At 55.9% G+C, this 26627-nt stretch overlaps 11 protein-coding genes and 1 non-coding gene across 12 annotated transcripts; 6 read left to right on the top strand and 6 right to left on the bottom strand.

The window, feature by feature from the left end:
- Positions 1 to 3226: 3226 nt before the first annotated feature.
- On the top strand, positions 3227 to 3845 carry L226DRAFT_568431 (uncharacterized protein; the record flags this gene model as incomplete). The annotated part of the gene is made up of 5 exons (XM_067684161.1): positions 3227 to 3259; positions 3320 to 3388; positions 3441 to 3557; positions 3610 to 3644; positions 3695 to 3845. 5 exons carry the CDS (start codon positions 3227 to 3229, stop codon positions 3843 to 3845), a joined length of 405 nt encoding a protein of 134 aa, XP_067539414.1.
- Positions 3846 to 4963: 1118 nt separating this feature from the next.
- Positions 4964 to 8863, top strand: L226DRAFT_532140 (DUF1793-domain-containing protein). Its single transcript, XM_067680202.1, has 18 exons — positions 4964 to 5056; positions 5121 to 5422; positions 5473 to 5655; positions 5713 to 5821; positions 5877 to 6031; positions 6094 to 6209; positions 6261 to 6444; positions 6507 to 6730; positions 6783 to 6925; positions 6980 to 7036; positions 7090 to 7163; positions 7227 to 7288; positions 7343 to 7469; positions 7533 to 7691; positions 7746 to 7791; positions 7839 to 8112; positions 8177 to 8215; positions 8270 to 8863. Exons 2-18 carry the CDS (start codon positions 5240 to 5242, stop codon positions 8832 to 8834), a joined length of 2700 nt encoding a protein of 899 aa, XP_067539413.1. The 5' UTR covers positions 4964 to 5056; positions 5121 to 5239; the 3' UTR covers positions 8835 to 8863.
- Positions 8864 to 9480: 617 nt separating this feature from the next.
- L226DRAFT_443213 (uncharacterized protein) lies at positions 9481 to 10265 on the top strand (the record flags this gene model as incomplete). The annotated part of the gene is made up of 2 exons (XM_067674840.1): positions 9481 to 9606; positions 9633 to 10265. Coding segments are annotated over 2 exons (759 nt in total), but the record flags the coding sequence as incomplete, so codon positions are not given.
- Positions 10266 to 12037: 1772 nt separating this feature from the next.
- On the bottom strand, positions 12038 to 12791 carry L226DRAFT_457826 (RraA-like protein; the record flags this gene model as incomplete). Its single annotated transcript, XM_067675403.1, has 2 exons — positions 12038 to 12459; positions 12521 to 12791. The coding sequence occupies 2 exons, from the start codon at positions 12789 to 12791 to the stop codon at positions 12038 to 12040; spliced, it is 693 nt and encodes a 230-aa protein (XP_067539411.1).
- A 261-nt stretch (positions 12792 to 13052) lies between these two features.
- L226DRAFT_481910 (uncharacterized protein) lies at positions 13053 to 14360 on the top strand. The gene is made up of 5 exons (XM_067676951.1): positions 13053 to 13394; positions 13448 to 13602; positions 13668 to 13776; positions 13826 to 13930; positions 13990 to 14360. The coding sequence occupies exons 1-5, from the start codon at positions 13239 to 13241 to the stop codon at positions 14305 to 14307; spliced, it is 843 nt and encodes a 280-aa protein (XP_067539410.1). The 5' UTR covers positions 13053 to 13238; the 3' UTR covers positions 14308 to 14360.
- Positions 14361 to 14607: 247 nt separating this feature from the next.
- On the top strand, positions 14608 to 17032 carry L226DRAFT_481906 (uncharacterized protein). Its single transcript, XM_067676950.1, has 5 exons — positions 14608 to 14976; positions 15058 to 15199; positions 15259 to 16135; positions 16195 to 16683; positions 16750 to 17032. The coding sequence occupies exons 1-5, from the start codon at positions 14625 to 14627 to the stop codon at positions 16918 to 16920; spliced, it is 2031 nt and encodes a 676-aa protein (XP_067539409.1). The 5' UTR covers positions 14608 to 14624; the 3' UTR covers positions 16921 to 17032.
- Positions 17033 to 17078: 46 nt separating this feature from the next.
- L226DRAFT_t58 lies at positions 17079 to 17149 on the bottom strand. The gene has a single exon. It is a non-coding gene; the product is annotated as a tRNA-Gly (tRNA).
- A 99-nt stretch (positions 17150 to 17248) lies between these two features.
- L226DRAFT_544029 (pyridoxal phosphate-dependent enzyme beta subunit) lies at positions 17249 to 18650 on the bottom strand (the record flags this gene model as incomplete). Its single annotated transcript, XM_067682240.1, has 6 exons — positions 17249 to 17385; positions 17450 to 17641; positions 17703 to 18105; positions 18171 to 18285; positions 18343 to 18473; positions 18546 to 18650. 6 exons carry the CDS (start codon positions 18648 to 18650, stop codon positions 17249 to 17251), a joined length of 1083 nt encoding a protein of 360 aa, XP_067539408.1.
- Positions 18651 to 19338: 688 nt separating this feature from the next.
- On the bottom strand, positions 19339 to 20244 carry L226DRAFT_544028 (ARF/SAR superfamily; the record flags this gene model as incomplete). The annotated part of the gene is made up of 6 exons (XM_067682239.1): positions 19339 to 19414; positions 19469 to 19544; positions 19603 to 19854; positions 19930 to 19980; positions 20045 to 20110; positions 20217 to 20244. 6 exons carry the CDS (start codon positions 20242 to 20244, stop codon positions 19339 to 19341), a joined length of 549 nt encoding a protein of 182 aa, XP_067539407.1.
- Positions 20245 to 20484: 240 nt separating this feature from the next.
- On the bottom strand, positions 20485 to 22127 carry L226DRAFT_503604 (UV excision repair protein Rad23). Its single transcript, XM_067677946.1, has 6 exons — positions 22066 to 22127; positions 21912 to 22008; positions 21781 to 21860; positions 21371 to 21718; positions 20787 to 21314; positions 20485 to 20734 (listed from the first exon to the last, which is right to left on the bottom strand). Exons 1-6 carry the CDS (start codon positions 22105 to 22107, stop codon positions 20621 to 20623), a joined length of 1209 nt encoding a protein of 402 aa, XP_067539406.1. The 5' UTR covers positions 22108 to 22127; the 3' UTR covers positions 20485 to 20620.
- A 129-nt stretch (positions 22128 to 22256) lies between these two features.
- Positions 22257 to 24939, top strand: L226DRAFT_532134 (L domain-like protein). The gene is made up of 2 exons (XM_067680201.1): positions 22257 to 22359; positions 22413 to 24939. Exon 2 carries the CDS (start codon positions 22522 to 22524, stop codon positions 24709 to 24711), a length of 2190 nt encoding a protein of 729 aa, XP_067539405.1. The 5' UTR covers positions 22257 to 22359; positions 22413 to 22521; the 3' UTR covers positions 24712 to 24939.
- A 106-nt stretch (positions 24940 to 25045) lies between these two features.
- Positions 25046 to 26408, bottom strand: L226DRAFT_503599 (uncharacterized protein; the record flags this gene model as incomplete). Its single annotated transcript, XM_067677945.1, has 5 exons — positions 26122 to 26408; positions 25930 to 26060; positions 25804 to 25871; positions 25431 to 25643; positions 25046 to 25379 (listed from the first exon to the last, which is right to left on the bottom strand). The coding sequence occupies exons 1-5, from the start codon at positions 26357 to 26359 to the stop codon at positions 25046 to 25048; spliced, it is 984 nt and encodes a 327-aa protein (XP_067539404.1). The 5' UTR covers positions 26360 to 26408.
- Positions 26409 to 26627: the final 219 nt, after the last annotated feature.

Raw genomic sequence — 26627 nt, 5'->3', positions numbered from 1 at the left:
CGCACTCGCCCGACCACATTCCAGCAACGCTGCGCCTCCTCTCATCCATGGAACTCTCCCCGTAAGGTCTAACTCGTCATTCTGTGGTTCCTCGCTTACCTTTTTCCCGTTCCCCCGCCCATATTCTTCCCAACAACATATCCCCTCCACCATTAACCTCACACCCACCCCTGATGCGATGCATCACGCTCACATGACAAGAGTACTCCACTCCACCCACTCCCCTACCCTGGATCACACCCACATCGACAAGACTTCTATCGAACGCTACCCCTCACATCCTACCGCAACATTACTTGACCCTACGTACCCCTGCTATCAACACCAATCAGACCCGCTCCTCTCAACATACGCATCAACCACTACCTCTACGATACCCAAAGCCACGCCCGTCCCAACCACCACGCGATCTTCCGGCACCTTCCACAATCACCGACCTCCCGAATCGTACCCATACCGATTTCGTCCATGGTACCCTCCCGGCTTGCCTCCACTACCACCCGAAATCCACGCTCCACCGCACATATGCCCTTCCTCTCGATGCTCCCAGCCCTCTCCCACATCTACCTACGCAACTCGACGCTCACCTTAATTCGTGAACCCTTCATACTCTTCCGAACCTTCTCCCCACAACTACCCTGGCATCACCGACCCGAACCCCTCACGACCCGCACCAACATCCCCTCAGGCCCATAGTACCTTGTCAACCACCCACCCTCCTGTCACCCGCATGCTCACCAACTCCCGCCTGCCCCTATCACGCAACACGGTCATTTACATAAACCACCCCACCTTTTGCCCTCCTGCTACACGACGACGTACTCAACATATCTCGTTCACTTCCGCCCTGCTTTTCGCGAGTAACACAACTCCTGATATGAAGTTCTCTTTTCATGCAGTCATGCCTCGATTCGTCCCTCCCCCCAACCTACCGACGACATCTTCATTGCGACCATCCGTGCCATGGCGTCCGATCTCGTCTGCAAGGCCAACTCCCCCGATCCTGGTCAGTACCCGTGCACGGAAATCAGATCCACTACGCGCATTGACGCCTTCCATACTGACAGGTCCTCCGATGGGCATGGCCCCTGTCACTCACCTCCTATTCACGCAGTATGCGTGCTTGAAATTGGACAGAAACCGAGCATTCGCATTGCACATCGCCTCTCAATGATTGCCCCAGTCTTCCTCGGCGATGCGTGTCCCATCGACAGTATTGCGACCGAGCCTGCACCTCTTACCGACTAGGGCCCAGCACGAGTTAGCAAAACCCGTGGGTACCCAAGGATAAATCCGTGGGAATACCCATGGGTAAGTACATCCGCGGGTATAAGTACCTGTTTCCCACGGGTTTTCAAGGATGCGGGTATGGCTAGGTAAACCCGTGGGTACCTGCACAACCTCATGTTGTAGCCACTAACCGTGGGATTCTGATAATATGTCACACGAGTTTTTCCGATCAAAACTGAGTGTGCTAGAGGCGAAATAAACATGCCCAAATCCGGAAGTATAGGCTGTCTTTTGCGCTCATTTGAGCGCTTACTCGGGCATCTCGGGCAACTGAGCGCAAAAGACAGCCTATACTTCCGGATTTGGGCATGTTTATTTCGCCTCTAGCACACTCAGTTTTGATCGGAAAAACTCGTGTGACATATCATTAGAATCCCACGGTTCGTGCCTACAACATGAGGGTGTCACATGAGTAACCTGCAGGCTGCATACACCCACGGGTACCCGAATATCATACCCACAGGTATGGGTAATCCGTGGGAACATACCCGTAAGGATGCAGGTATGACCTTTGGATTTTGAAAACCCGTGGGTACGGATAACGGGTACATCCGCGGGTCACTCGTGCTGGGCCCTATTACCGACGACCTGCAGCTCCACCACCTGATCGCGCTACCTTCACATTTCCGCCACGCACCCGGGCCGATCGTGCTCATTGCACACACCGGATTTTCCCCGACAACTGTGAGCACAACAGCAGAATCGCCACGAATTACTGGAACTGATTGATTCGCAGACATCTCTATTAATCGTGACATCCCCGTCGTGGTCACTGGCGATATCGGAAAGCGCTTCCACTCTTATGCCTGCCACAACCCTCACTTCAATAACCCCGACAGATCCCTGTAGTCGTACCTCACCCTCACCGCTAACGGTATCGATACGCCACACGCAATGATCTCACAAACATTTACAACGCCACCCTTCACACACAACAGGCAAAGACAAAACCCACCTCGACAATGCTATCGCCTACGGCTCCAACCATCAGCGTATCCATGCTGCCCACGCCTCTCGTATCGCGGCACCTCTGTCTATGCTCCTGTAAGGATAACTCACATGTACGGCTCCTGCCAGCGTCGAAGGTTCCAACCCCTCAAGAGCAAATTCGGTCTTCCTGCTGCCCAGTCCTTCTATCTCCCCAAGGACACATCCAAGACGTACGGTCCCGTCGCCGCCCCTGGTACCTTCAAAATCTCCGTACCTGTACTACCGGCCACAACCTCGCCAGCACATGCACGCCACCCCGATCCCTTCCCACTCCTCATCCGTCTTCACTAAACCACGCCAAACAACAACACTTCCTCCGAACCTCTCACCGACCGCGACATGCATCGCGCAAACCTCCGTGACCACCACACCTATCTCACACCCACCCTTACCCTTCCCCATAGTTCAACCACGAAACCCCCTTATGACCCACATCCAAACTCCCGAACATCACGCCCGCATACACTCCCTTCCTCCTACATTCCGACCGAGCGCACGCTCCCCGTAAGCACATTACGACGTCAAACCCCACTGTCTCACGCCAACTCACGATCTACTCTAGCCCACCCCTTCAAGAGATCTCTACCGGTCCCCCCTCACCATTCCCGGTAAGTCACATGATCTCAGGCACCGATCACCCCGCTTCCGTCACCCTGCGACACGTGTTTAACAGGATCCTATACTCAACGCTCGACATGCACCGCCACTTCCCGATTTAGAGCATTACTAGTGGTTAGACACAGTCCGATAACCTTTCACACTTTCACTTTCCATAAGCTTCTACATACTTATCTTTAACGAAATATCCACTTTCCTTGCCCTACCCTACATATATCGACGACAAGCGCCCGGGCGCCCATCCCAGACTGGTACGTTCCTCCCACGCTTCCCTCACCTTCCACCTCTTCCGCAGCCTCCACCGCTACAACTCTCCTCCACACTCACAATGGCCACTCCCCTCGCACCCCAATACTACGATGTAGCGTATTCTCTCGCCGTTGTCCTCCGCTGTTAACTAACACCGCCAACATCTCGACAGATCTTCATGTCGATCTTCAAAGGCTACCGCAACGCTCGTTTCGAGTTCTCCGAGAACGACCTCGCCAAGGTATCTCTCCACCCCGACCCCCTTCAACAACCGTCACTCACTCGTTCTCTAGGCCATGGTCGCCGCCGGCTTCTCCTTCACCGACATCAAACGAGGCTCTCGTCGCCAATTCACGCCCCAAGGCTCCGCGCGTGAGAAGTTTGGCAACGCATCCTACACCTTCCACCTTGTACGTCGTGCGCCGTTTCAAACTGTTCAGCACGCTCACCGAGCCTTCACAGCACGGCGCCCTCATCACCAAACATCGCCAGGACCTGTACGTCCCTGCAACGTCCACGCTAATCGTCCCTTATTCTTCTTCCCCAGACTCTCCTCCGACCTCGCTGGCCTCTTCACCATGTCCGCGGACTCCTTCGTCCTCCGCAAAGTCAAAGTCGCTGAGCCGGCCGAGCCGGTCGAACCCGTCGAGCCCGTCGAGCCCGTCGAGGCCCTCGAGCCCGTCCAGCCCCAGAACTAGTATACCTCAACCTTCCCTCCATGTACTACTATGACGCGAACTGTATCCTACGTCCCCTGCTTGCTGTCCACTGCTCTCTCACCTCGAATGTACCGTTTGCTTTGTATCGCTGTGCTTTGTATTGCTCGATCTACTGAATAGACATTGTACTCGTCTCTTCCGACGTATGCCCTAAGACCGATGTTCGCCCGTACTACTCCCCCGACCCTCCATGACATATCTCCCATCCATATCACACACCCGCCTCCCGCCCACTCCAGTCCCTGTCGCCGTATACAGCACCCACCTACCCCCTACCGCAGTACGCCACAATCCCCATACAACCTTAAAACGTATAAACATCTCCCGCCATGCGTCCCGGATCACCGGTCCGCTACCCGTCTACCGCAGCCACACGTCTCCCGCCACGCGTCCCGGATCATCGGCCCGCCACCCGTCTACCGCAGCCAAACGTCTCCCGCCACGCGTCCCGGATCATCCGCTCGCCACCCGTCTACCGCAACACGCCCGACATCGCCCGAACCTCAACCCGATTCGCCCCTAACAGCTACCCTCCCTCTACTCCTCTCATGAAGCCGAACTCCCTATAAAGTTCACTCCGAGTCGTACATTCCTCGCCCCGCACCGGACCTCTTCCCCGCAACACCGGCGTGGCCAGGTATGCCCGGAGGGCCCTTTTCTATATTCAGCGTTTAACCCACATATCAAGCTTTCGTCTCCTCATCGGCGTGAGTATTCGCGTTGAATGTTCATCGTCAAGTTGTGCGGTATCATCAGCTTGACTCCGACTCCCTCCGAATGACTTCCGGGTCCGACGAGTCGTCTTCGTGGCGGTGCGTGGGTACAGGTAGGTACGAAACGCCCGCGCTGGCTCCCGAGAGTCTCGACCTTTCACTCGAATCAGTGACTGCAGAGCGCGACACTGCAGTGGCCCTCATGATCGACCGTCGATATGTATGCGGCAGTGAATTTTCGTCTCGAATCTTCCGTCTAACACGATATGGGTTACCCTCAGTCGGCAGCGCAGAGAAGCATTATTGCAGCCGTTGATGATTAACACTCAAAATTCGGCTAGAAGCATCTAGGACTGGGACTTGCTGGAGACCGGCTGGATACAATCAAGATAGAACATGCGCAATCCGGACATGTCCCCGTTGGCGTGGCTATGTGTACGTATCGTTGCATTTATTTGACGACCCGTGGCACTTTCGGTATGGGTCCCTGTACTCGTCCCATCATGGGTTCTAAAAATGCCGCATTTTCATGATACATTAGACCAACCCGGGTTGCGAACCGCGACGACCGCCGGGCCTAATAACAAGTCGCTCTTGAGACTTGGCTGCTGTCCTTTCGCTCGCCACTTTCGACAGCTCTCTGCGACTCCATTGCTGGCGATGCGACTCGTATGGCTCCTGCTATGTCTGTCTCTTCTCTTCGCACTCGGCGGTTCTGTGCGGACATTCTTCCCTGCCAGTGTACCATTGTCTATCCGCTCGCCATACCATTCTGTCTGGTACACCAGCACGAACACTTCCGGCCCTATTTCGGGCTCATGGCCACGCTTTTGGGGGCAGCAGGTGCGTTTCACGCCCTTTTACGCATGCATCTGACCCGATTATAGTCGTAGTCCATCGTGGGATGGGCAGGTTTGATCAGGGTGGACGGAGCTACATTTCAATGGATGGGTCAAGATAGTATTGCAGACGGCAACGCGACGGTTACGGACATACAAATCACCCCAACCCGGTCCGTATTTTTCATGCAGGCGGGTCCTTTAAATCTTACTGTCACGTTCCTTTCCCCCATCGAGGTGCGATGATTGAAGTTCTGATATCACCTTGCTCGTTTGAACTGAATTTGCATCTAGCCTTCCGATTGGGTCAAACAATCACTACCTTTCTCATACCTCTCTTTGGAGGCGCATGCTACGGACGGCGCGCAGCATTCCATTCAGGTATACTCTGATATCACGGGAGGTATGCGCGAATCCTTGTCCAAGAAATGTGATCTGACCTGCTAACCGGTCCGTAGAATGGCTGTCAGGAGACAGGTCCATGCCTATGCAAGGAAGCTGCCAGACGACCAGCAGCTCGATCTACCACGAATTCGCCCTACAGAACCCGCAGCCAAACGTGGAAATCAATCACCAAGCTTCGGATGTCACAGCATACTACGCGATGACAGTGGTGAGCCGCCACTTTATCTGGGCCATTGTTGTGGGTGATTTCTCACACAGCTAATTCTAAAGGAACAAGGGCTCACATGGCAGATTAGCGGAGCCGACGAGACCCGCACGCAATTCGCCGCTGAGGGTGCATTGTCGAGTTCTGCGAGTTCTGCTTCGGGCATACCGGTGTTCTCTCTGTGAGCACTTACGCTAGGAATATACGGTTGCTTGCTAACGAAATGTCATAGAAATTGCAGTGAACTCGCATTCGCATTCGCTGTGGATCTTGGCCAAATCCAGTCCACGATGCCCCCGATTACATGGGCAGTTGGCCTCGTGCGGGATCCTACCGTGGTGTATACCACAGTATCGGATTCGGTCCAGAAGCGTCGACCATACTATGTCACGCAGTACCCCGACATCAGCTCAGCGGTACGAGATGCTGCGTTGCCTTCACTGTCATAGTATGCGCTTGCCAATCAATCACTCGCCAGATCGAGGCTTTCATGGAAGACACATCTGCTGCCAGCGATAGAGCATCCCTGCTCGACAAGAAGATCCTGGACGACGCAGCCAACGTATCCGCGCATTATGTCGACCTCGTTTCGCTAAGCGTCAGACAGACCATGGGCGGTATGGACATCACTATTCCCGAAGACGTGAATGCGTCGGACGTCAAGATATTCACCAAGGACTTCGTTCTCGGCATTGGGCAACAGTGAGCTGAAGCGTACTGTCCTTTTGTGTGTCGATCTGATCTATTTGTGTAGACGTGTCAGCCCCGTAGAACAGATGTTCGCTGCATGGCCGGCCTATCTCTACCTCAACTCGACCCTCTGTGGGGCGATGCTCTCCCCGCTCCTCGAGTCTCAGGATACCTCTCCCGGACCGCAGTTTGCTGCTTCCGACTTAGGTGCGCGCTCCTTCGTACAACCCGGATTTGACCTGATACTAACTGAACCTTTAGGCCCAGGGTATCCGAACGCCACCGGCCCTACTCTCAATCCTACCTTGGGTGTCGAGCGTGAGTCATCCCTCGCTTGTGACTGAAACATGTTTACAATTGCAGTCATGCAGATTCTGGGAACATGCTGATCCTTATGTATGCCCACGCACGAATATCCGGAGACGGGGTCTTGCTCGCCAGACATGTACGTCTAACACAGCGTCTCGAGGTCTATGAAGCGTGGCTCTCATCCTGCACACGTTGGCAGTATTCCCTGGCACGCCGCTGGGCCGACTACTTGCTGCAGAATACGTTGGCACCCCAGAATCAGTGGGTGATCACTCTCGTTTAGATTCACGTCGCATTCCTGATCAACCTCGACAGGCTCACCGCGAACGCTGAGCCTACTGCGAACGTGACCAACCTTGCCTTGAAGGGCATCATTGGGGTAAGGGCCATGGCCGAAATCAGTCGCGTGGTCGGGAATGAGGTCGATGCGCAACGGTATAATGTATGTTCCTGGCTGTTCGATTATCGTCTCCTTGCTTTACCCCGATATCCGATATCCTTACAGAACAACGCCAGTACCCTGATCGAGTCTTGGCTATCTCTGGCACAATCAAGAGACGGCCGACATCTACTTGGCGTATACGATGACCAGCAATCATGGTCGCTCCTCTACAGTCTGTATGCCGATCGTCTCCTCGGAACCAATCTCATAGTATCGGATTCGGTGAGTCAGCTGTCGGTGTTCCGAGAGCCCATCCAGAATCAGACGTCCCTCCAGATATTGGACGATCAAGCCCAGTTTTACAGCGCCATCCTCTCATCTGGTGAGACAAACCTGTGCCAGGAAGTTCCTTGAACTCACAGTCCATAGCGGGCACTCCCCTAGGTCTGCCAATTGACAGCGAGTCACAAGGCTCTGGGCTGAGCAGCATAGGCATGTATCTGTTCATTATAGCGAGGAATAGTACTCAGGGTGTCTCACTATCAGCATGGACGATGCTCACTGCCGCTACTGTCGCCAACACTTCTACGCGCGATCAGTTTATCGAGAAAGTTTGGTCGGGAGTCTCGAATAACGCTACGCTTGGCGCCTTCACGGACCAATACAACGACGTCACTGGCAAGATTTTGAACGGGAGTGCAGGGCAAGTATTTGCTTCTCCTCTCAGCCTTCCAGTCATTTAAGTCTGACGCCGTCACACTTGTCAGGATCGCGGTCGGATCAATGTTCGCGCCGCTCGCATTGCTGTGAGTGTTTGCACCCGTCTGGCGTCGCCGCTCGTTGATCCATATCCCTGACAGGCTTCCCAACCGAACCATCTCGATTGCCCAGTCTGGGACGAGTGACAGTGGGACGAGAGCAGCCTCCAGTCGCAATCGCGCTGGTCTCATTGCGGGCTGTACAATTGGAAGCCTGGTGGTGACCGCCCTGGGAATGTTCCTCCTGTGGCGGTGGTACCAGAACAAGCATCGTATGGCGAGGGACAAAGTGCACATGGTCGAGAGTGCTCATCGCCTTACAGTCACCCCGCTATACGCCTTCGGGTCAACAGAGTACAGCCAAGATGGCAGCGGAGCTTCTCCGGCCTATGTCGGGTTGTCGCCTCGTTCTCTTCCTCCTGCCGGGATAATATCTAAAGCGGCGCGGGAGCTTGCGCGCAGCGCGCAAAGAGGAGGATCCACTGCTTCCAGCGCAGGGTCCCCGACAGGAGGGCAACCACCCGGTTCTGAGCAGGGCACCATGGCCTCGATGGCGATGGCGGAGGTGCAGGGATTGAGGGCAGAATTGGAAGGTTTGAGGAGTATGTTGAGGGATCGCGATGCGGCGCACTTGGACGCTCCCCCAGATTACACCAGTCATGTATGATAGAGATCGGTCATGAATCGACTTGCATGTAAATGTAATACTACGCCTTGCTGAGCGACTTGTCTGTATAGACACTAGGTCAGACGTTCAATTTCTACTCGCCCTTCAGTTGCCCTATCTCCGAGATACGGTGCATGCAGTGAAGTGCCCGAGGCCACTGGCAGTACCGGTGGCGATGCACGAGGTTAGCCGGGGGCTATCCGCCGCCGATCGCAATCTTTTCCTTTCGGACATCATTTCGGGCTGCGGGACTGCGCAAAACGCATAGCCTCAGTTACCTGTGTATAGAGCGACGGGAGAAGAGGCAAGGACTGGGAGGAACTCACACGTCAACCTCGCGGCTTGACAAGTGAGCATTCGCCGTTGTTCACCATGTCAAGCACCGTGGTAGTAGGCGCATACGGCCAAGAAGCGCAAAAATACGACACTGGTGAGTCTCTGGAAGCTATCCTTGGATACTGGGCTTACGAGTGCCCACATGAAGCAGACGGTATCATCTCTGTATGTGGCATATACAAGTCTGTTGTGATGTTGGAGTTGACTGTTGCTGTGACCGCTCCGATATCTACAGGGCACATCAAGGTGGCATCTCGCTGACCACAAAGACACGCAAGTGAAATGCCCGTACACAGAAAAGGAGCGCGCACAAGCATGGGAGCTGTGTGCGACCACTGTCAAGAACCACAGCGATGAGATGCTGAAGCGATGGGAAGACGAAATCAACATGCTTCTAACCTTCGTATGCATCATCAATACTATGAAGGCGCATGAAGTCAGTGATGCTGACATCTACCCCAGGCAGGTCTCTTCTCGGCTGCGCTGACGGCGTTCAACGTGCAGTCATACCTGCTCCTCCAACCCGACAGCGCAGAATCAACTGTCCAGGCACTGGCTCACATATCCGCGCAGCTATCCAGCTTCACAGTGAACCAAGCGTTCATAAACTCCTCGGCACCGGTCTTCGTTCCTCCTCGCGACGCCTCGTTCTCCGCGCCGCTCTACGCCATATGGATCAACGCACTGTGGTTCCCCTCTTTGATCTGCACGCTCTCCGCATCCTCAATCGCGGTGACAGTCAAGCAGTGGCTCTATCAGTACAAGCAAGGCCTGTCTGGGACGTCGCGAGAAATCTCCCGCATGCGCCAATATCGCTACGAGAACCTCCTGAGCTGGCGGGTGCCAGAGATCATCGCGTTGCTTCCGATCCTTCTCCAGATCGCCCTGTCGCTCTTCCTTGGGGGCCTCCTCATCTTGCTATGGAGCCTTCATCCGTTGGTCGCCGTTGTCGCCTCAGTGCTTGTGGGAATGTTGGGCATGTTCCACTTCGCCACCACTATATTGCCGACCTTCCGTCCAGACTGCTCATACCAGTCTCCTCAGGCATTGGGTATCTTCCTCGTGCTGGAGCCCCTTCGCCGCGTGCTTATAAGAGCATCGAAGACCGTCTCTCCATACTTCACCACCTCGTTCCTTGCTCGTGTGGACAGATCGGTTAACTTCATAATGGAGAAACTGAGCGCATTTGTCCCAAAACGAGGCTCTCACCGAAGTAGCTGGCACGCCCGCGAGAAGGCCGCGGCCGACACCAAACGTGCGGACCTAGATCGCGGGCTTGTCATGACCGCGTACGACGTGACGCTCATCGATACCGTCCTCCACACCTCCCTCGGCCCCTGTATGTGGGACATGCAGCCTGAGTGCATCCGGAGATGCTATAACGACGTCTTCGGCAAGCGTCTGCAGCGGCTTCCTTGGCCGAACAAGGATGACTGGAGCCCGGCTGCGCCTCTCGTCCTCAACTTCTCCCTGCTTGCCACCCGGGACGGGCATAGAGTGGCCCACCCGGAGATTTTGCACGAGACGGTGCTCGACATGCCGACTCCGGAGGTGTCAGCGGACTCCGAGGTTGGCGGGTTGTTCTTGCAGACGATGTCGCAGCTGGTCTTGCACTGTAACAATGCTTGGTCTATGCGCGCGTTCGACAAGCTTGTTTGGTACCTCTATATGACGGGAATCAAGGACGATGCTGTGCTCAGACCAGAAGTCATGCATGATGGTGAGTACCCGCGCACTATAAAGTAGCAACTGGCTTCACTCACCCGCTTCTCAGCCATCGCATCGTACCCAAGGACTATGAGGACCTTCCGGAAGGTGATCGATCATGAGAACGTCCATTTGAACATGCCGTACCTCTCCGTGGCCGAGTGCATCCTCCAGTATCTCACGCACCACACTGCCATCAGCCCCGAAGACGCTCTCGCCGGAGAGAAGAACATTGAAGACATGCTCACCTCTGTCCTCGTCTTCGTACGCTTCCCTGAATGGGTTGGGAAACGCACGAGGCTACAGTACGTCCTGTGGGAGCTCCACGACTCAGGCATCGTCTCAACGATCACGAAGTTGCGAGAGGATATGCAGACGCGCGACCTTGTTCCTCCGAGAGTAGCGAGGGCATTTCGGAGCTTGCTCGCCTTGGTGGATGAGGAGTTGCTTTCCGATTCTTGGCTTGGAGACTTCTGGAGGGACAAGTTCGACTCCATCGATGGGGCACTGTCCCGCTTGGAGGCGCTCTACAACAAAGGTGACTTGGAGGGAGAGGATGACCTGGCGGATTTGGACGGTATGGCATTGGGGCAGCTCGCTCTTTCAGCAAGCTAATATTACGCGATATAGCAAATTCTGATGTTGTCAGTATTGACGTGGCACGAGATTTAGAACCGCAATACCCAACTGAATCATCGCCAGAAGCCAGTCAAGACACTCCGGACTCGGTTATAGGTGAGCTCGATAACTGAATAGTCACGAGGAGAATTCTGACCAAACCTATTGCAGCCTACCCGTTTTCCTGTCTGAGTATGGCTGAGTATTCTGATACAACCCTGTCACCGTTGGTCGCCGTACCCGGAGCCGTGATAGGCCCGCCCTCAAGTTCCATGGACAACGGACCACTGCGAGCAGCACCAGGACGGACAGTTGCACTGCCTTTGTCCCACCGCGTGGCTCCACATCAGGTAGAAAGCACTCCGGTTGTTCTGGTAGACAGACGCGAATGTGCGTCGTCTTCAATGCTTCTTGCTGCCTTCATGCTAACAGCGTTACAGGGTATCGACAGCAGAATGCGACCAATGATGTACAATGTCCCTAGAACTACTTATATCAGCATACGCGCAAAATACCGATGACCGTATTCACTCACGCCGAGTCTACTTTCCTCTGTGTTTCTTGAATGTCTCCTGCACACCCTTCCCCGCTTTGATGTCTTCCATGCAACGAGCGTCAACTTCACGTCCCTTCGCCGCGAGCGAAATCACGTCCTCGGCCTTGGTAACGGGAACGCACACGACACCGTCCTCGTCCGCTACGACCCAGTCTCCTGGTTCCACTCGGACGGCGGGGAAGTCTTCCTCGGACACATCCGAAGAGCGGATGATTACCGGGATATTGACCTCCGATGGACGAGTAAAAGGAGACTGTCCAAGGGTAGAATGCCCTCGAGCAAAGACAGGGAAAGACGCATCCCGGTGCTCCGCGAGGTCCCTGCAACGGCCTGAAATGACGACACCGAGAGCACCGCGAGACTTAGCGCCTGCAGTCATGAGCCCGCCCCAAACGGCGTTCTTGACCTCTGAAGTGACAGCAGTATATCAGTGTGTGTATCGTCGAAAAGGTGGTGGAAGCAACCATACTGTCAGGCGCATTGATGATAATCACAGACCCGGCTGGAGCGGTGTCTACAAAATGGGAAGACAGCTTCGGTGCGTCCTTATTCGAACCCAACACCATCTGGACAGTGTATGCTGGTCCGCAGATACGCGTCTCGTTGCCCGATGGTGAAAACTGGTTGATATCGGGGATGTATCCTCCGTTCGGAGAGCCAAGCTTGATCATGGCGTCAGATATCTCGCATGTTGAGAAACCCGCCAGTTTGGCTTGGATGTCGCTCGTTGTCGACGACATAGCGCGACAACTCAAGAAAGACGTGCGTGTAGTCAGTAGAGGTCGAGCAGCTTGCAGACAGAAACGAGGAACATGGAGGACGCGGTAAGACATATGATTGCCATGCCGGAGGTTGTGCGGGGAACCGTCCATGACGATGTCCTTCGGAGGTTATCTGATAAGATTGCGTACAACACGGGTGGAGATAAGATTAGCGCAGCCTTTATTCCGCTTATTTCGGACAATAACGTCAGCCCTAACCCATAATTATTGCCGAGGCAAGTCCGAGGCCACTATCGACCCCGACACACTATGTACTAGTGCTGCATCCTACTACTCCTTACCCTCCTGTCAGCTGAGTCCTCGTCTGCTTCGTATTTCTCGGTCTTCAGCATCACTCTTTTCTGCAATCTACCTGCTGGAGACAGGCTCTATCGACCTACGACAGCCGCAAGGCGGTTTCCAGCAATGATTGGGCTTTCGGACTCGACGTCGACTTCCGAGCCGTTATGGACACGCTTCTCGCGCAGTGCCCGCAAGACTCTACGGAAGACGAACAAAGCCGTCATGCGTTCGCATCACTTTCGCATACCGAAGTATGACATGCCCGTACGACTGCGACCGGTGCGTTCTTGGGTCCCTACAATCCTCCTTACCTCTCACTTAGACTCGACTAGTGGTTCCTGCTTTTCACTTGCTTGATCCTGCTGTCCCTAGCATTCCTTGGATTCACCAACTTTGCCCACGCTTTGCCAATCAATGACAAGTTGCTGCACTTCTTCTGCATGGGGTCCGCCACGGCGGTCTTCTACTTCATATTCGACGTTGAAGAGTAAGTCGGTCGGCATCCCACTTGCGCAACCATTCCTCAAGCTGTTGTCAACGACACGTCCATAGAGATGCACGGCGGATATGGTTCTGGCGAAGCGCACCCCTCATCTTCACTGGTGTGGTCTGCTTCTTCTTTGGCGGCATCATGAGCGAGTTCGTGCAGTCCATGCTGCCGGTGCGTTATGTTGTCACCTTCGCTCCATCACCTGACTGAACACGCACAGTACAAGGAATTCCAAGTTGGCGACGTTGCGGCGAATCTGCTGGGTTCAACTGTCGGACTGTACCTTGCCTACCACCTCGAGCGTTATTACAGACATAGACGCGAGGTACGGCACTTGGTGATAACTTGCGCAGTTCCTGACACAAGGTGACAACACATTCACAGATATCGCGGTTGTACCGCCCACTTGACACCGAGTCCATCCCATCAGAGGACGAAGAGGACGAGGGGGAGCCCGGAGGGACACAGCTCCTGCCCCTCCATCACCCGCCGAGCGCCCCTCGGACACCAAACAGTGCAAAGTCGCCTCGATCTGGCCGACCAGGGCCTAAAGCAGCAACGCGTCTCTCCGACGTGTGGGACGAGCGGGAGGAGCTGTTTGACATTGGCGAGGAGAGCGATGACGATGAGGAGCTTCACACCGCGGGCGGGCCGACACCACCGCCTCCGCCTCCACCAAAGATTGTCGTTTCTGGAGAGTAACTTATGGTAGTGCATATGGGTGTAATGTGTATCGGTACTCACAACGTCGGACTACTCGCTATAATCTTCCTTCTGAGTTACCACCTGGCCAGACCGCGCATCGGGGAGATTAATTTGTACACCAGACTCGGGTGCGTGAACACAGAATACCAGCATGATTTTATGCATAGATCCTGGCGATCCTGACACGGTAAGCATCACTTATCGTGACGTGGACGAGATGCCAGAGACTTGCATAGAGCTCCGGAGTAGCCCGCCCTTACGCGTTTGGTAAGGCATCATGCGAGCGCGTCTCGACATGACCGCGACTCTCATCCATGCCGACATGTCTGGCCTCCTCTGGTGGCCTTCTCCGCTCTTCCACACAACATCATAGCTCGCATGCCGTTGCGCTCGCGACATGCGCACGGCGGTGCCGCGCACCCGGCTCCGTACGACTCGCGTCGACCACAGGAACGAACAAGCATGAAGAGCAGCGAGCACACGTCCTGACCGTGCTGCACAAGACGACCTCGCTTCTTCCGCGCGTGCTCCCGAGTACCAAGGTTGATTTGAAGGGAGCGCCGCTGAGGGAATCACTGGGGTTCTGGGAGGAGGTACTCGGGAAGGTGTACGAAGACTTGACGCCTTCGTCGGACAAGCGGGAAAAGGACGTGGTGAGGGTTGCCGGTGCGTGTCTCGTGTCATGGCTATTGCTTTCTAAATGTATGGTTACTTGTGTTGTGTACTGACTATGTACGGGCTGCATAGTCTATGGAACGGACTGGATGTCCGGTGCCAATGAGCTAGTGACCGCGCTCCTGGAGGACCCCTTCGTGTCGGAGGAACAGAAGCGGACCCTTCGTTCTCGATGGAAGACCCAATCCAAAGGTAGCCGTAGTGTCAAGATACAGTGCGCCTCATGTCCAGTACTGTTTGCACGTCTCCTTCTCTGACGCGGTTACGACGCAGGTACGGCACCTCGCCCTCCGCAGACGGTGACGTCGTCCACGTCCAGTCTTCCTGGTTACAGAACTTCGGCGTGCCGATAGAGGTCACCGAGTTCGCGCCCTCCTCCACGGGTGTGCCTCCTGACGCTGAGACTGCAAAAGCCCTGTTCACAGCGGACGTTCCCATCATCCTTTGCAACCCGATCTCTACTCCTGTCCCTACCATTTCCACAAGCCCTACTCTCCCTGTTTCACGCGAAAACACTATTCTTGCTGTCCTGTCCCCCTCGCCAACTCATCCCGCTACTACTGCTCATGGATCTCAGGCAGAAGGTCTCGTCACACATGAGAGCCTACGCGTCGTCTTTGTGGACCCTGTAAGAGCGCTGCACGGACTAGAAATGCTCGACGAGGACGTACCTTCCCCTATCGACGTGCAGCGATACCAGGACGATGTCTCGGGATCCAACGTCTCAAGCATTACTCGCACCGTGAAGGAGATCCTTGCGCAAACCGTAGGGGACTCTCTCAACGTACCGCCTTCCGCCCAAGTTGTCGCTGTGCACGCGCAGACAGGTCGCGCATTAATTGCAGACGCGCTGGCGACCGCTCGTGTGGTCCTGCGCAAAGCCGAACTCCAAGCGGACGCGGTGCTCACGGCCACCAGTGCTCTCCGAGGTCAAATGGAGGAGGCGAAGGCGAAGGTTCACCTTGAGGTATTCGGTGTTGAGGGCAAGGATGGAGATGAGATCGCTAAGGCCGTTGCGCAAGCAAAGAAGAGCGTACAGCCAACCATGGACGCATTGCAGTGGTACAAGCTGTTCTGGCGGGTCGACGACGTCCGCGAAGTCGTCACTGCTGCGGTTGACCGCGCGTGGTGTCGCGATCTCGAGCGCAAGGTCAGTTTCGAGTCTTTCGCGTGCACTGCGTTCGGAAACTAAGAGCATGTTTCGCGTAGCTCGTGTTCCACGCGGGACGACTAGCAGCCCTCCAGACGACCTTCACAGAATCCGCCAACTCCCTCTGCCGCTCATTCCCACCTGCTTCAGCCTACCACTCCCCCGTCCTCCAGAACACCCTTGCGCGACTTGCAGCTGCACCGTCGTACCCTATCACAGCAACCGCGCTCACTGGTCCCCTGCACGCCCGCCAGAGTCAGCTCGGCTTCCCTACTGAGCGTCTGCATGCGTCCGCACAACGTGCCGTCGTGGGCATGAGCGGGAGCGTTCTAGGCGGCTTCGGCATCGCATGGGCAGGCTGGGCGAAGGAGCTGCAGTTACTTGGCGGCCTCGTCGACATCGGCATGAGCACGGAGACTGCGCTAGGTGTCGGGATGTTGACTGCAGCTGTGGGCATGCGGTGGGCTGTGGGACGTTGGGAGAAGGCCAAGAGGCAGTGGTGGAAGAACTGGTCTCGGATCGGGGAAGGTCTTGATAGGGACTTGAAGGTCAGCTTCCTTTCCCTCGGGGAGCTCTTGTCACGCCAGACCACTGACACCAGATTGCATTTGCAGGCTACTTTGGCACAGACTATGGATGACCATGTCGTGGTTGTGTCGGAGGCTGCTTGCTCTGGGCTGGAGGGACTGGTTGGCAGGAGGAGGGCTGAAGTAGAGCAACTCCAAGATGAGGTGCAGTCATTGGAGACGGAGTTAGTCCGACGACGAGTGGAAACATCTAATTGACTCCATTCAGTTGTGCCTTCAGCAAGCTAGGATTATGTTCACCTCCTTAAGTAGTACTGCATCGAAGATGAATGACGGCGTGACTCAAAAAAATTGAGGGTTCCTCACATAGAACACAAATATTCAAGTCGGTACCTTGAAGTCTTGAGTGGAAAAAGTACACTGAGCGGGAGTCGAACCCACGCCGCTTGCTTGGAAGGCAAGCATGATACCGTTTCACCATCAGTGTTGAAATTCGACACCCTTGATAAGATCCAAGACAATATGCACCGGTCAGACCGACTTGAACAGTGAATGAAATGGGACATCCGGACAAAGGCAAGACCACTCAATCTAGTACAGCGTACTTCTGCAAGTGTTCTGGGATAGAATCCTCCAAAGCCTTCGCCTTCAACCATTTCTTGGAGAATATCCTACTCTGGTACCGGTATGCTCCATCGCAAAGAATGGTGGCGACGGTTTTCCCTAGCGAGGTTGGTGTGGATGTCAGAAGATATTTATGGCTCCTCATCTGCACTGTGACACGTACCGGGACCAAGTTTCTGTGCAAGCTCGACAGCAGCCACGACGTTGAGAGCAGAACTTGCGCCCAAGTAAAGGCCCTCGGTGTCTAACAACTCGTACAGCATGGCGATGGTCTTCTGGTCCGGTATGTGGAGAGCGCCGTCAAGCTGCTTCACAAACGTCCCGAGGTTGTTCGTGATGCGGCCCTGGCCAATACCTGCAGAACAAGACATCTCAGCTCCAACTGTGACCGTTCCTATGGAAGCATAGCTGCGCACCTTCCGTAATCGACCCTCCGCTGCGCTCCTTCAGCTTCCCACCGCTCGTAATATAACTGTGAAGGACACTGCCCGGGGGGTCTGCAAGCCATACCTGCGTCTTCCCGTCGCTCTTCTCCTTCAACGCTCGCCCGATACCCGCGAGCGTGCCCCCCGTGCCCGTCGCGCAGATGAACGCATCCACCTCGCCCTGCGTCTGCTCCCAGATCTCCGGGCCCGTCGAGAGGTAGTGGGCCTCCGCGTTCGCAGTGTTGTCGAACTGGTCCGTCCAGATCGCGTTCGGCAGGTCCTTCGCGAAGTCCCGCGCCTGGTGGTTGTAGTTTTGCGGGTTCTCGTACGCGACCGCGGGCACGGGGTACACCTCTGCGCCGAGCATGCGCAAGAGGTCAATCTTTTCTTGGCTCTGTGCATTCGCGAATGTGCATGAGGGATGTGTTGCACGGCGTATTGGGAGTGATATAGACTCGCCTGGGTGTTGGGCATGAAAATCACGCAGCGGTACCCCCGTGCTCTGCAGACATGCGCGAGCCCGATACCAGTGTTTCCTGCTGTACCCTCGACGACAGTTCCTCCAGGCTTCAGGCTATCCTCCTCGGTCACCTCCCCATTCTCCAAGCAAGACAAGAGGGCGAGTACTCACAGACCACGCTTCTCAGCATCCCGGATAACTCCAAGGGCAGCCCGGTCCTTCACGCTTCCTCCGGGGTTCTGGAACTCGCTCTTAGCAACGATGTTGCAGCCTGTCAGCTTCGAGAGCTTCTCGAGACGGATCTGTACGGGATGTCGTTAGGGTTTGCGCGAACAGCGGAGCACGTACAATTGTCCAAGTCCTCAGAGACGTACCAGGGGTGTGTTCCCAATGGCGCCAACGAACCCGTCGACGGCGCGCGAGGTGAACGCGCGAGCAAGCGGCTTTGCGCTTGCCCGGAACGCAGCAGAGATGGACATGGTAGTGGAGGGGAAGAGGGAACCTTGCACGGAAACCGCGCGGACCGACGTATTTAAGGATATACATTGGCAGAAACAACGGGTTTTTCAGTGGCCCGAGGACGAGTCTCCCAACGAAGGCGTCATCATGAGCAAGCCTCGAGCTGTGGAATGTCCGACGGTTATGTAACGATATTTCAAACCACTGTCTGCGCCGATAATCCATGCTTGACAAGTGGTCGGCGTCGGCTGCGAGACTCGGGCGAGACCCGGACTCGGATCCTTTGCAACGTTGGACTTGCAACCCGAAAGCTCCGCTGTGTATTGCAGAAGGGACAGGAGGTGGTAGAGCACAAATGTGGACCTAGAGACGCTAGCTGACGGACAAGACAGTACCGGGGACGGAGAACGTAAGCGAAGCGGGCAACAGCCTATCCATTAAAGTGTGAATACAGGTGTATCTCGGGAGTGAACGGGGTAACACACATGAACACGAAGAAGGGAAACAAAGCTAGGTAAGTAGTAGAGGTAGCTAACGGGTAGAGACATGTACAGCGGCTGGGAACGTGTGGACGAGTGTCCGTCGTGCGTCGTGCGTGCGTCATGCGGGCCGTTACATGGACGAGATCTCCAGAGACGTGTGAGGGTATAGAGCAGAATGGAAGGGAACCCGGCCGAATCTCCAGAAGCGAATCGAGGTGCAAGCATATTACTGCTGGCGTTTCTTGACGTTCTGCGAGAGCCATTGCAGACCCTCGAAGAGACCCTCTCCCGTCGTCGCGCAACTGTTGCACAGTCAGAATTGGCAACCAAACGCACAAAAGTGGCTGTTTACGTACCTTGGGTGAACATACCATGACCTATCGCGCATTCGGTGGAGGCCCAACTTCTCCGTAACTTCTGCTGGTGACATCGCTGCAAGAGTGGGTATTGAGCACGAGGCAGACCATAGGATAGACATGTGACGCAATACCTCCTGGAAGATCCTGCTTATTAGCAAAGACGAGCAGGAGACACTCCTTCATTTCTCGGTCGCTCAATATACGATGGAGCTCCTGCTTCGCCTCGTCTATGCGCTCCCGGTCCTGACTGTCGACGACGAACACGAGACCTTGGGTGCCAGTGTAGTAGTGCCTCCAGAGAGGCCGAATCTTGTCCTGTCCTCCGACATCCCAGACGTTGAATTTGACGTTCTTGTATGTCACGGTCTCCACGTTAAAGCCCACTGCACATCGCCACGGAGACAGATATTCGTTCCATTATGCCACCACACTCCAGTCAAACGGTTGTGAGGACGCACCTGTTGGAATAGTAGTCACGGACTGGTTCAACTTGAGCTTGTAGAGGATAGCTTGTGATAGGACACGCGCGGTCAACACGGCGACTCGCGCGCAGAGACAAAGACGGGCACTCACTCGTCTTTCCAGCCGCATCCAGCCCCAGCATCAGCAACCTCATCTCCTTGTTTCCAAAAATCTTCCCTGCAAAGGCCAATACAGCACATCAGCGGTCCATGTCACTCGACTGGATTGATGCTCGCGGCTTCTGCGCGCGTCGCCGTCGGACGAGGAGAGGGGAGATACGCACCCAGAGCCTTCGAGAGGTTGGCACCCATGGCTGGCAGCGGATTGCAGAAGGTAACGAACGACGGGAGGTGGGAGTGTGAGGAAGAACAGGAAGAGAGACAAACAGTTCGCGCGGCGCGTCCAACAGCGGACCACTGCAAACACGCCTAGCATCGGACACGTGGGCCCCCGGGCACCGCCGCCTCCCCATCAGGCCACCTCTTCGCCAAACGCGGCCGTCTCCGCCGAGCTGGGCTACTTACGGGCTGGCGTTCGATAGCTTCCATGCAGACATTGACAACAGTTGTAATCATCATCATGAACGTTTGAACACACGCTCGACACATTGATACATGGAGAAATAGCTACATAACAGACTGTATAATCCTCGCTCACACGTACAAAGCCCGGGTTATCCAAACTTCCTCATGAGTCCTCAAAGGCGCTGTCGAAGAGGTAATTTGCGGCCATCTCTTCGTTCTTGTCGCATGCGAAGTACGCCTCGATCGCAGCTTGCCTCGGGAAACCAAGCGCCTCCAACTTGGATACTCGTCAATTCTACGTCATATGAACGTGAGAAAAGACCACTTACTCGCTCAATCGCAGCCCGCTCTTCCTCCGTGACCTGGATGACTTGCGCACCGGGAGGGATACCGCCGCCCTCCTCGTCGTCATCAAGTGCGCCGCCAAGGATCTGCATCAAAGCATCGGGATTTGCAGCCAGTTCCTGTGCAAACACGGGGTTATTCTGTGCGAGCTCCTGGATAAGAGGCTGAGCGAGTTGTGGGTTCTGTATCAGGATCTCGCGGAGCTGCTGAATTTGCGGATGGTTGGCTAGGGCCGCCAAGTTCGCGCCGCCTCCACCCGCGCCGCCTAGTCCGGGGATGCCGCCACCGACGCCACCTTGTTGCTGCTGCTGCTGTTGAGCAAGCTGAAACAGGTTCTGGCCCTGAGCAGGAGCTGCCTGGGCGGGTTGCGCAGCTGGCGCAGCAGCAGCAGCAGCAGCAGCGGGTGCGGCGGCGGGTGCAGGCTGAGCAGCGGGTGCGGCAGGTTGAGCGGCGGCGGCAGGAGCGGCGGCAGCACCACCGGCAGCTACATGGTCCAGATGGGCAGGAATACCCTGGAGTCGATGGTAGGTTAAGCAAGGGACATGACTCCGTAGCAATATGGACGTACGTTGAACAAATACTCAACAGCGCGATCGGGGTTGTTGAAGCTGGCCCGCAGAGCACGCATGACTTGTTCCCGCTCGAAACCCATCTCAATCATGTTCTGGATTGTCGACTGAAGTTCCTCCCCGGTCAGGAAGGAGCTGGTATCGCCGAAAGCGCGCGGCGCGGCGGGCTGTACAGGAGCAGCCTGGGCGGGCGTGAGGATGGGTGCGTTGGGAGGTTGAGGCGCGGCAGCAGGCGCAACGGCAGGAGTCTCAGCGGTAGCAGCAGCAGCGGGAGCTGCTGGTGGCGCGGTACTTGCGGCGGGAGTGGCACTTGACGAAGCAGCAGCAGTGGCGGGAGACGGCTTGGGCTAATCGTTTGGTGCATTGTTGAGGATTCGAGTATACTGTGACGACCGACCGCAAGACGCACCTTTGAGACCATGAGCACGAGGAAGTCCTTCTCCTTGATCTCGCATGATTCCACCGTCTTGGAGTCGGGCAGGACCTTGCCTGCAATCAAATTGGGAGCATATTCGCACGAGAAGCTGTAAAAGAGCCCACCTGAGTAGATCAACTTCTGACTCTCCACTGCATGACCCTGGGCCTCCTGGATCTTGTTCTTCAGGTCTCCGACGGTGTCGGTACCTTCTGCATCGATCTGGAACGATCCACCAAAATGAGACATACAGGCAGATAAAAACGAAGCTGTGCATACCTGGAAGACCTTCTGCTGTAATGTTTTCACAGTGATTCTCATAGCTGGGAGGAAGATGGAGGAGGAAGAACAAGTAACGCAGGCGCTACTCTGTAAGCTCCAGCACTGACCCGACCGCACTGACGCGTCCCGCTCACGTGCTACGTGCTTCTCGGGCCCGGAGAACGGTGTACCATATTTGGCCTTTGTCCCGACCATTACGTCCTGCTCTGTTTCCGCTCTTCGTCACTGTGTCTGACAACGTCGCCGCTGTCTCCCGCGTCGAGCACGGATACGAGGCAGTAACGGGCGCAGGTGCGTGTGCGTGCCCTGCAGCGTCGCCGGAATGGCTCATCTTATTTCTCCAGTGCGGCCAACTGCGTCACTGCCGGAATTAGCCAGCTGCCCTAGGCCGCACGCCTCTCGGAACATATTCACGTTGCATGCCTTGCTCCATCTCTCTCTACGACCACCACGATGACTCTGGATACTGAGCCGGGCGACGAGTACGTGCGACGCACAGCTGAGCACATTCGCACACATGAAGCGGGATTGGCAGCCGCGGTCCCAGTTCGCAGGCGGCGGACGAAGGCTGCTCCGTCATCCGAGATATCCGTTCTCAATCCCCTTGGCTGGTTCTCCTCGGATCCCTCTGCTGTCTCCAATGCGAAGCCTGTCGTGCTCGCATATGACTATCACCATCTCTTCTACCTTCTCATGCGCATGGAGGCCCTCGGACTCGAGGTCGGGTCGCTGGATATCAAGATGGACAGCCCGGCGCGCCCCATGAACTACATCGAGCTTCCCACCAACGGCGACAGATCCGACGCACTCTCCTTCGTATCCTTGCGCTCATCATTCTCCGCCGTCTCGCGACTCTCACTGGGGGTGGGATGGTTCGGCCGGCCCGCTCCACCCAGCCTCGACTCCGAGCTGAAGTACATCTACAGCTGCTTCACCAAGGTCCCCGCGCTCGCACTCCATGCACCTGAATCGAAGCTTATAGCCGAGCTTGCGAACGATACCCCGAACGAGAATGCGCTCCCGATGGATGCATTCAAGAATCTGCAGAGCCTCCAGTGCACGGATATTGACCCTCGTATGCTCCTTGGATGGGACAGGTTATCGGGGAGTTTGCGGAGCTTGACTGTGAAGCGAAGTGGGATGGAGGACGTATCTGATATCTTTATCGCTGCCGTGAAGGATGACCAGGCGAGGCGGGAGGGCCGGGTGAGTTCCCTGAAATCCCGGAAGCTGTCGCATGGGGTCTCGCGGCAGTCATCCTTCCACAGTACCAAGCTGCCTGAGTCCGTACCCGAGGGCAACGAGGATGCAGAGGACGAAGTCGATGCGCCGCCCTCTTCACCAGATACGCCCAAGCCTCTACCCTCGAACGCACTCCCATCGCTCAGTTGGGCATTTCTGCGACATCTTTCCCTTGCCGACAATGCCCTCACCTTCCTCCCTACATCTTTCCTCCCATATCTTACCTCTCTCACGCATCTCGACCTCTCCTCCAATCTTCTCGTATCCGTCCCTCCCGGCCTATCAGCTCTCTACAACCTCATATACCTCAATCTCTCCGACAACATGATCGACTCCGTGCTAGGCATCTACACCAACCTGGGCGGTGTGCTCACCTTAAACCTCTCCCACAACCGCTTAGAGTCCATATGCGGTCTCGAGCGGTTATATGCCCTCGAACGGGTCGACCTGCGCCACAACCTGATTGAGGAGAGCGCGGAGGTCGGTCGGCTCGCTACGCTGCCTAATATCGTAGAAGTATCGGTCGAAGGTAATCCGTTGGTGGAGTTTGAGGAGGGATACCGGATACGCTGCTTCGACTTCTTCTGGAAGGAGAAGAAGAATATCCTGTTGGACGGTTCACCCCCTGGATTCTATGAGAAGCGGTACCTCACCTCCCCTCCGCCCGAGCAGATGACCTCCTCGCGCCCTCAGTCGGTTGCGGTCTCCCCACCTATCGTCGCGGTTGGGAGCCCATCGAAGATCAATGGTAGCGCCCCCGCCCCCGCACAGAGCAGCCCTCTCCATTCTTCTCCGACTTCCTCACCGGCGTCCCACCCCACATCACCACATCTGGCTGCAGGGCCCGTTCGCGGTCGCAAGAAGAAGAACAAGCGCATCGTCGACCTGGATGGCGGCCAGGAGAGCAGCGAGGCCAGCTCGCGTCCGGAGCCGTCGAGGACTGTCAGCCCCGTTAAGCGGAGTGCGGTTCCCGAGCAAACCCCCGCACCCACTCCTACACAAGCACCTCCCCCTCCCTCCTCATTTACTACGTCTACAGTTCCTGCTGCACAGGTCATTGCCGTCGTGAAGCCCAAGTCGCGGCACAGTAGACACATGACCGAGTTCGCTCCGTCTTCAACCTCATCTGACCTGTCGGACGGTTTCACGCCCTCTATACCAGAAAGGCCGCTCGCGCACAGAAAGTCCTCCACGCTCTCCCGGGCGCAGATGCGCAGGGCGCGCGTCTCCGCCTCAGTGTACGAGCAGAGCAAGGAGGAGGGGGACCGTCAATTCCAGGAGGCTGACGCGTTCCGTGCGCGCATCGAGGCACTGCGGTCGGACATGGGCGAGGGCTGGCTGAAGGTATTTAACCAGTCGCAGCTGGGTTCGCCACCGTCGCGTGCCTCCCAGCCGCCATAGTATCCGCCTCGATTGTTGGGTCTCGGAGCGGACTTTGGTTTTGGATGGGTGTCGTCTTTTGCCTATGTATACCACCGCGCCTGGAGTGTCATGTACCTATGCTACAGTTACGTGCTTATAATGTGTGCTTGCTTGATGGTCACGACATGCTATCGAATCCAACCGTTGATATTGAATACATGGTGCTAGTAGAACATGTGCATGAGAGACTATGATACACTGCCGGAGATTGACTTCGTGATTCCTACATCGCAGGCTCCGACTCCTGCCGTACGTGAGATGTGAAGACTATTCTGACGTCGAAGGTTCGGGGACCAGCGCAACTGCGATAGCGTCAGACTTCCATGGCAAGAGACCGATAGATAGCAATATTGATGAGGTTGGCAGAGCTCCCGTCGGGCGCGAGGAGCGTGACTTCTTCGAGTTCCTCGAGCACCTCTTTAAGTTCCTCCGCACGGGAGGACGACCACAGGACGCGACAGATGGCGCAATGTAGTGCCAGATACGCCGGGTTCGGGAGCGGGGCCCCAGACGCACTGGAGAGCTTGACCGTCTTCGGAAGTCCGAGGCGGGGCGCGACCTTGCCCCAGGTGCGCACTCTATACGTGTGCTGCGCGTTGGGGACTGGCTCGAGTGCGACCTGTAGTTCGGTGAAGTACCGATGGAGGCTGGAAAGAGAGGATCAGCACGACCGGGAACGTAAGTGGGGAAGAACGTACGTCGCGGAGAGGGTGATGACGTTGTCGAGGGCGTTGATGCCCCCGTGCATGAGTGTCGAGAGGCTCATCCCGCCGAAGCACTCGAGAGCGCCCCAGATGGACGGCAGGTGGCCCGCGGAGGCTGTTGCGGTGCTGTCCCGCAGGGAGAAGGGGATGATGTGCGTCACGCGGGTCATTTCTAGTCCGGTCCCGCCTTGGGAGAGGGCTGCGGGCCTAAGCATAAGGGAGGAAGTGAGTATTGTGACACTGTGACCTGTGTGCCGAATCACAGGTAAGGGAACCTAGAGCGAGCTGAGGTCACTCGACACTACTAAGCCCCCTGTCGAACATACAAGACCGGGAGGGAAACATCAAGAAAAACGCTCTGACTTACCCACTGGCTATCATTTCGGGGTCGAGCTTTCCGGAGATCACGCACCTGTGTCTGTCTCGCGCGGAAGCCTGGTTTGTTGCGTTCAGTATTTAAATGGACACGAAGAGCAGGTTGGTCTGAACATACGTTCTCAATCACTTCCTTCAAGGCATTGACTGCGGCCGTTTCCGCGGGTGAACGCAAGAATCCCGCAGAGCTAAGGCCGCTGCGAGTGACTCTGCTCCTAGGTTCAGGGGTCTTGCCTCCAGTAACCCGGACTGCGACGACGACATTCAGCCCGTTCATTTTCGTGCTGTGAATCCAAGTCGCACTGCTCACCAGGTATTATGATATTTCGCCAGAAGGAGTCGGCAAGGGGGCCGATATGGCTCCAGCTATCCTTCTCATGGTATGCATCACCGCAATGGAGGATTCTGTTGGCAATGTTGAGCTTCCCCGTCTCGTTCGGCGCATACTCCAGGAGCGCGAGGAGAAGAGCCTGATCGCGGACTGCTGCATGCTCGCGGACCGCAACGACGGCACGACCGATAATGTTTTCCGAGGTGATGGCAGGCATCTCCAGTGTCGAGGACGAGATGGTGGCTAGTAGTGCAAGTAAGGGCAAGTAAGGGGATATAAGACACGAACCGATAACTCCAGAGATTTAGGGGGGGGGTATCAACTATGGAGACATATATGACGATGGTGGAGGGGTTCATTCTTATATGTCGACAATTGCGGAACTTGGCCAGGAGTAGGAGGTCGCGTGCCGTTAGATCAAATCGCGTCGCGTCACGCGCCTGTCACGGCGTCACCACGCGAGTCCGAAACTCCCGTCCTTCTCC

This window comes from Lentinus tigrinus, assembly GCF_003813185.1.
Source record: "Lentinus tigrinus ALCF2SS1-7 unplaced genomic scaffold L226scaffold_5, whole genome shotgun sequence".
In the NCBI taxonomy this organism is placed as follows: Eukaryota; Fungi; Basidiomycota; class Agaricomycetes; order Polyporales; family Polyporaceae; genus Lentinus; species Lentinus tigrinus.
The sequence above is the reverse complement of the archived record's forward strand: the minus strand, read 5'-3'. Positions and strand labels throughout refer to the sequence as shown.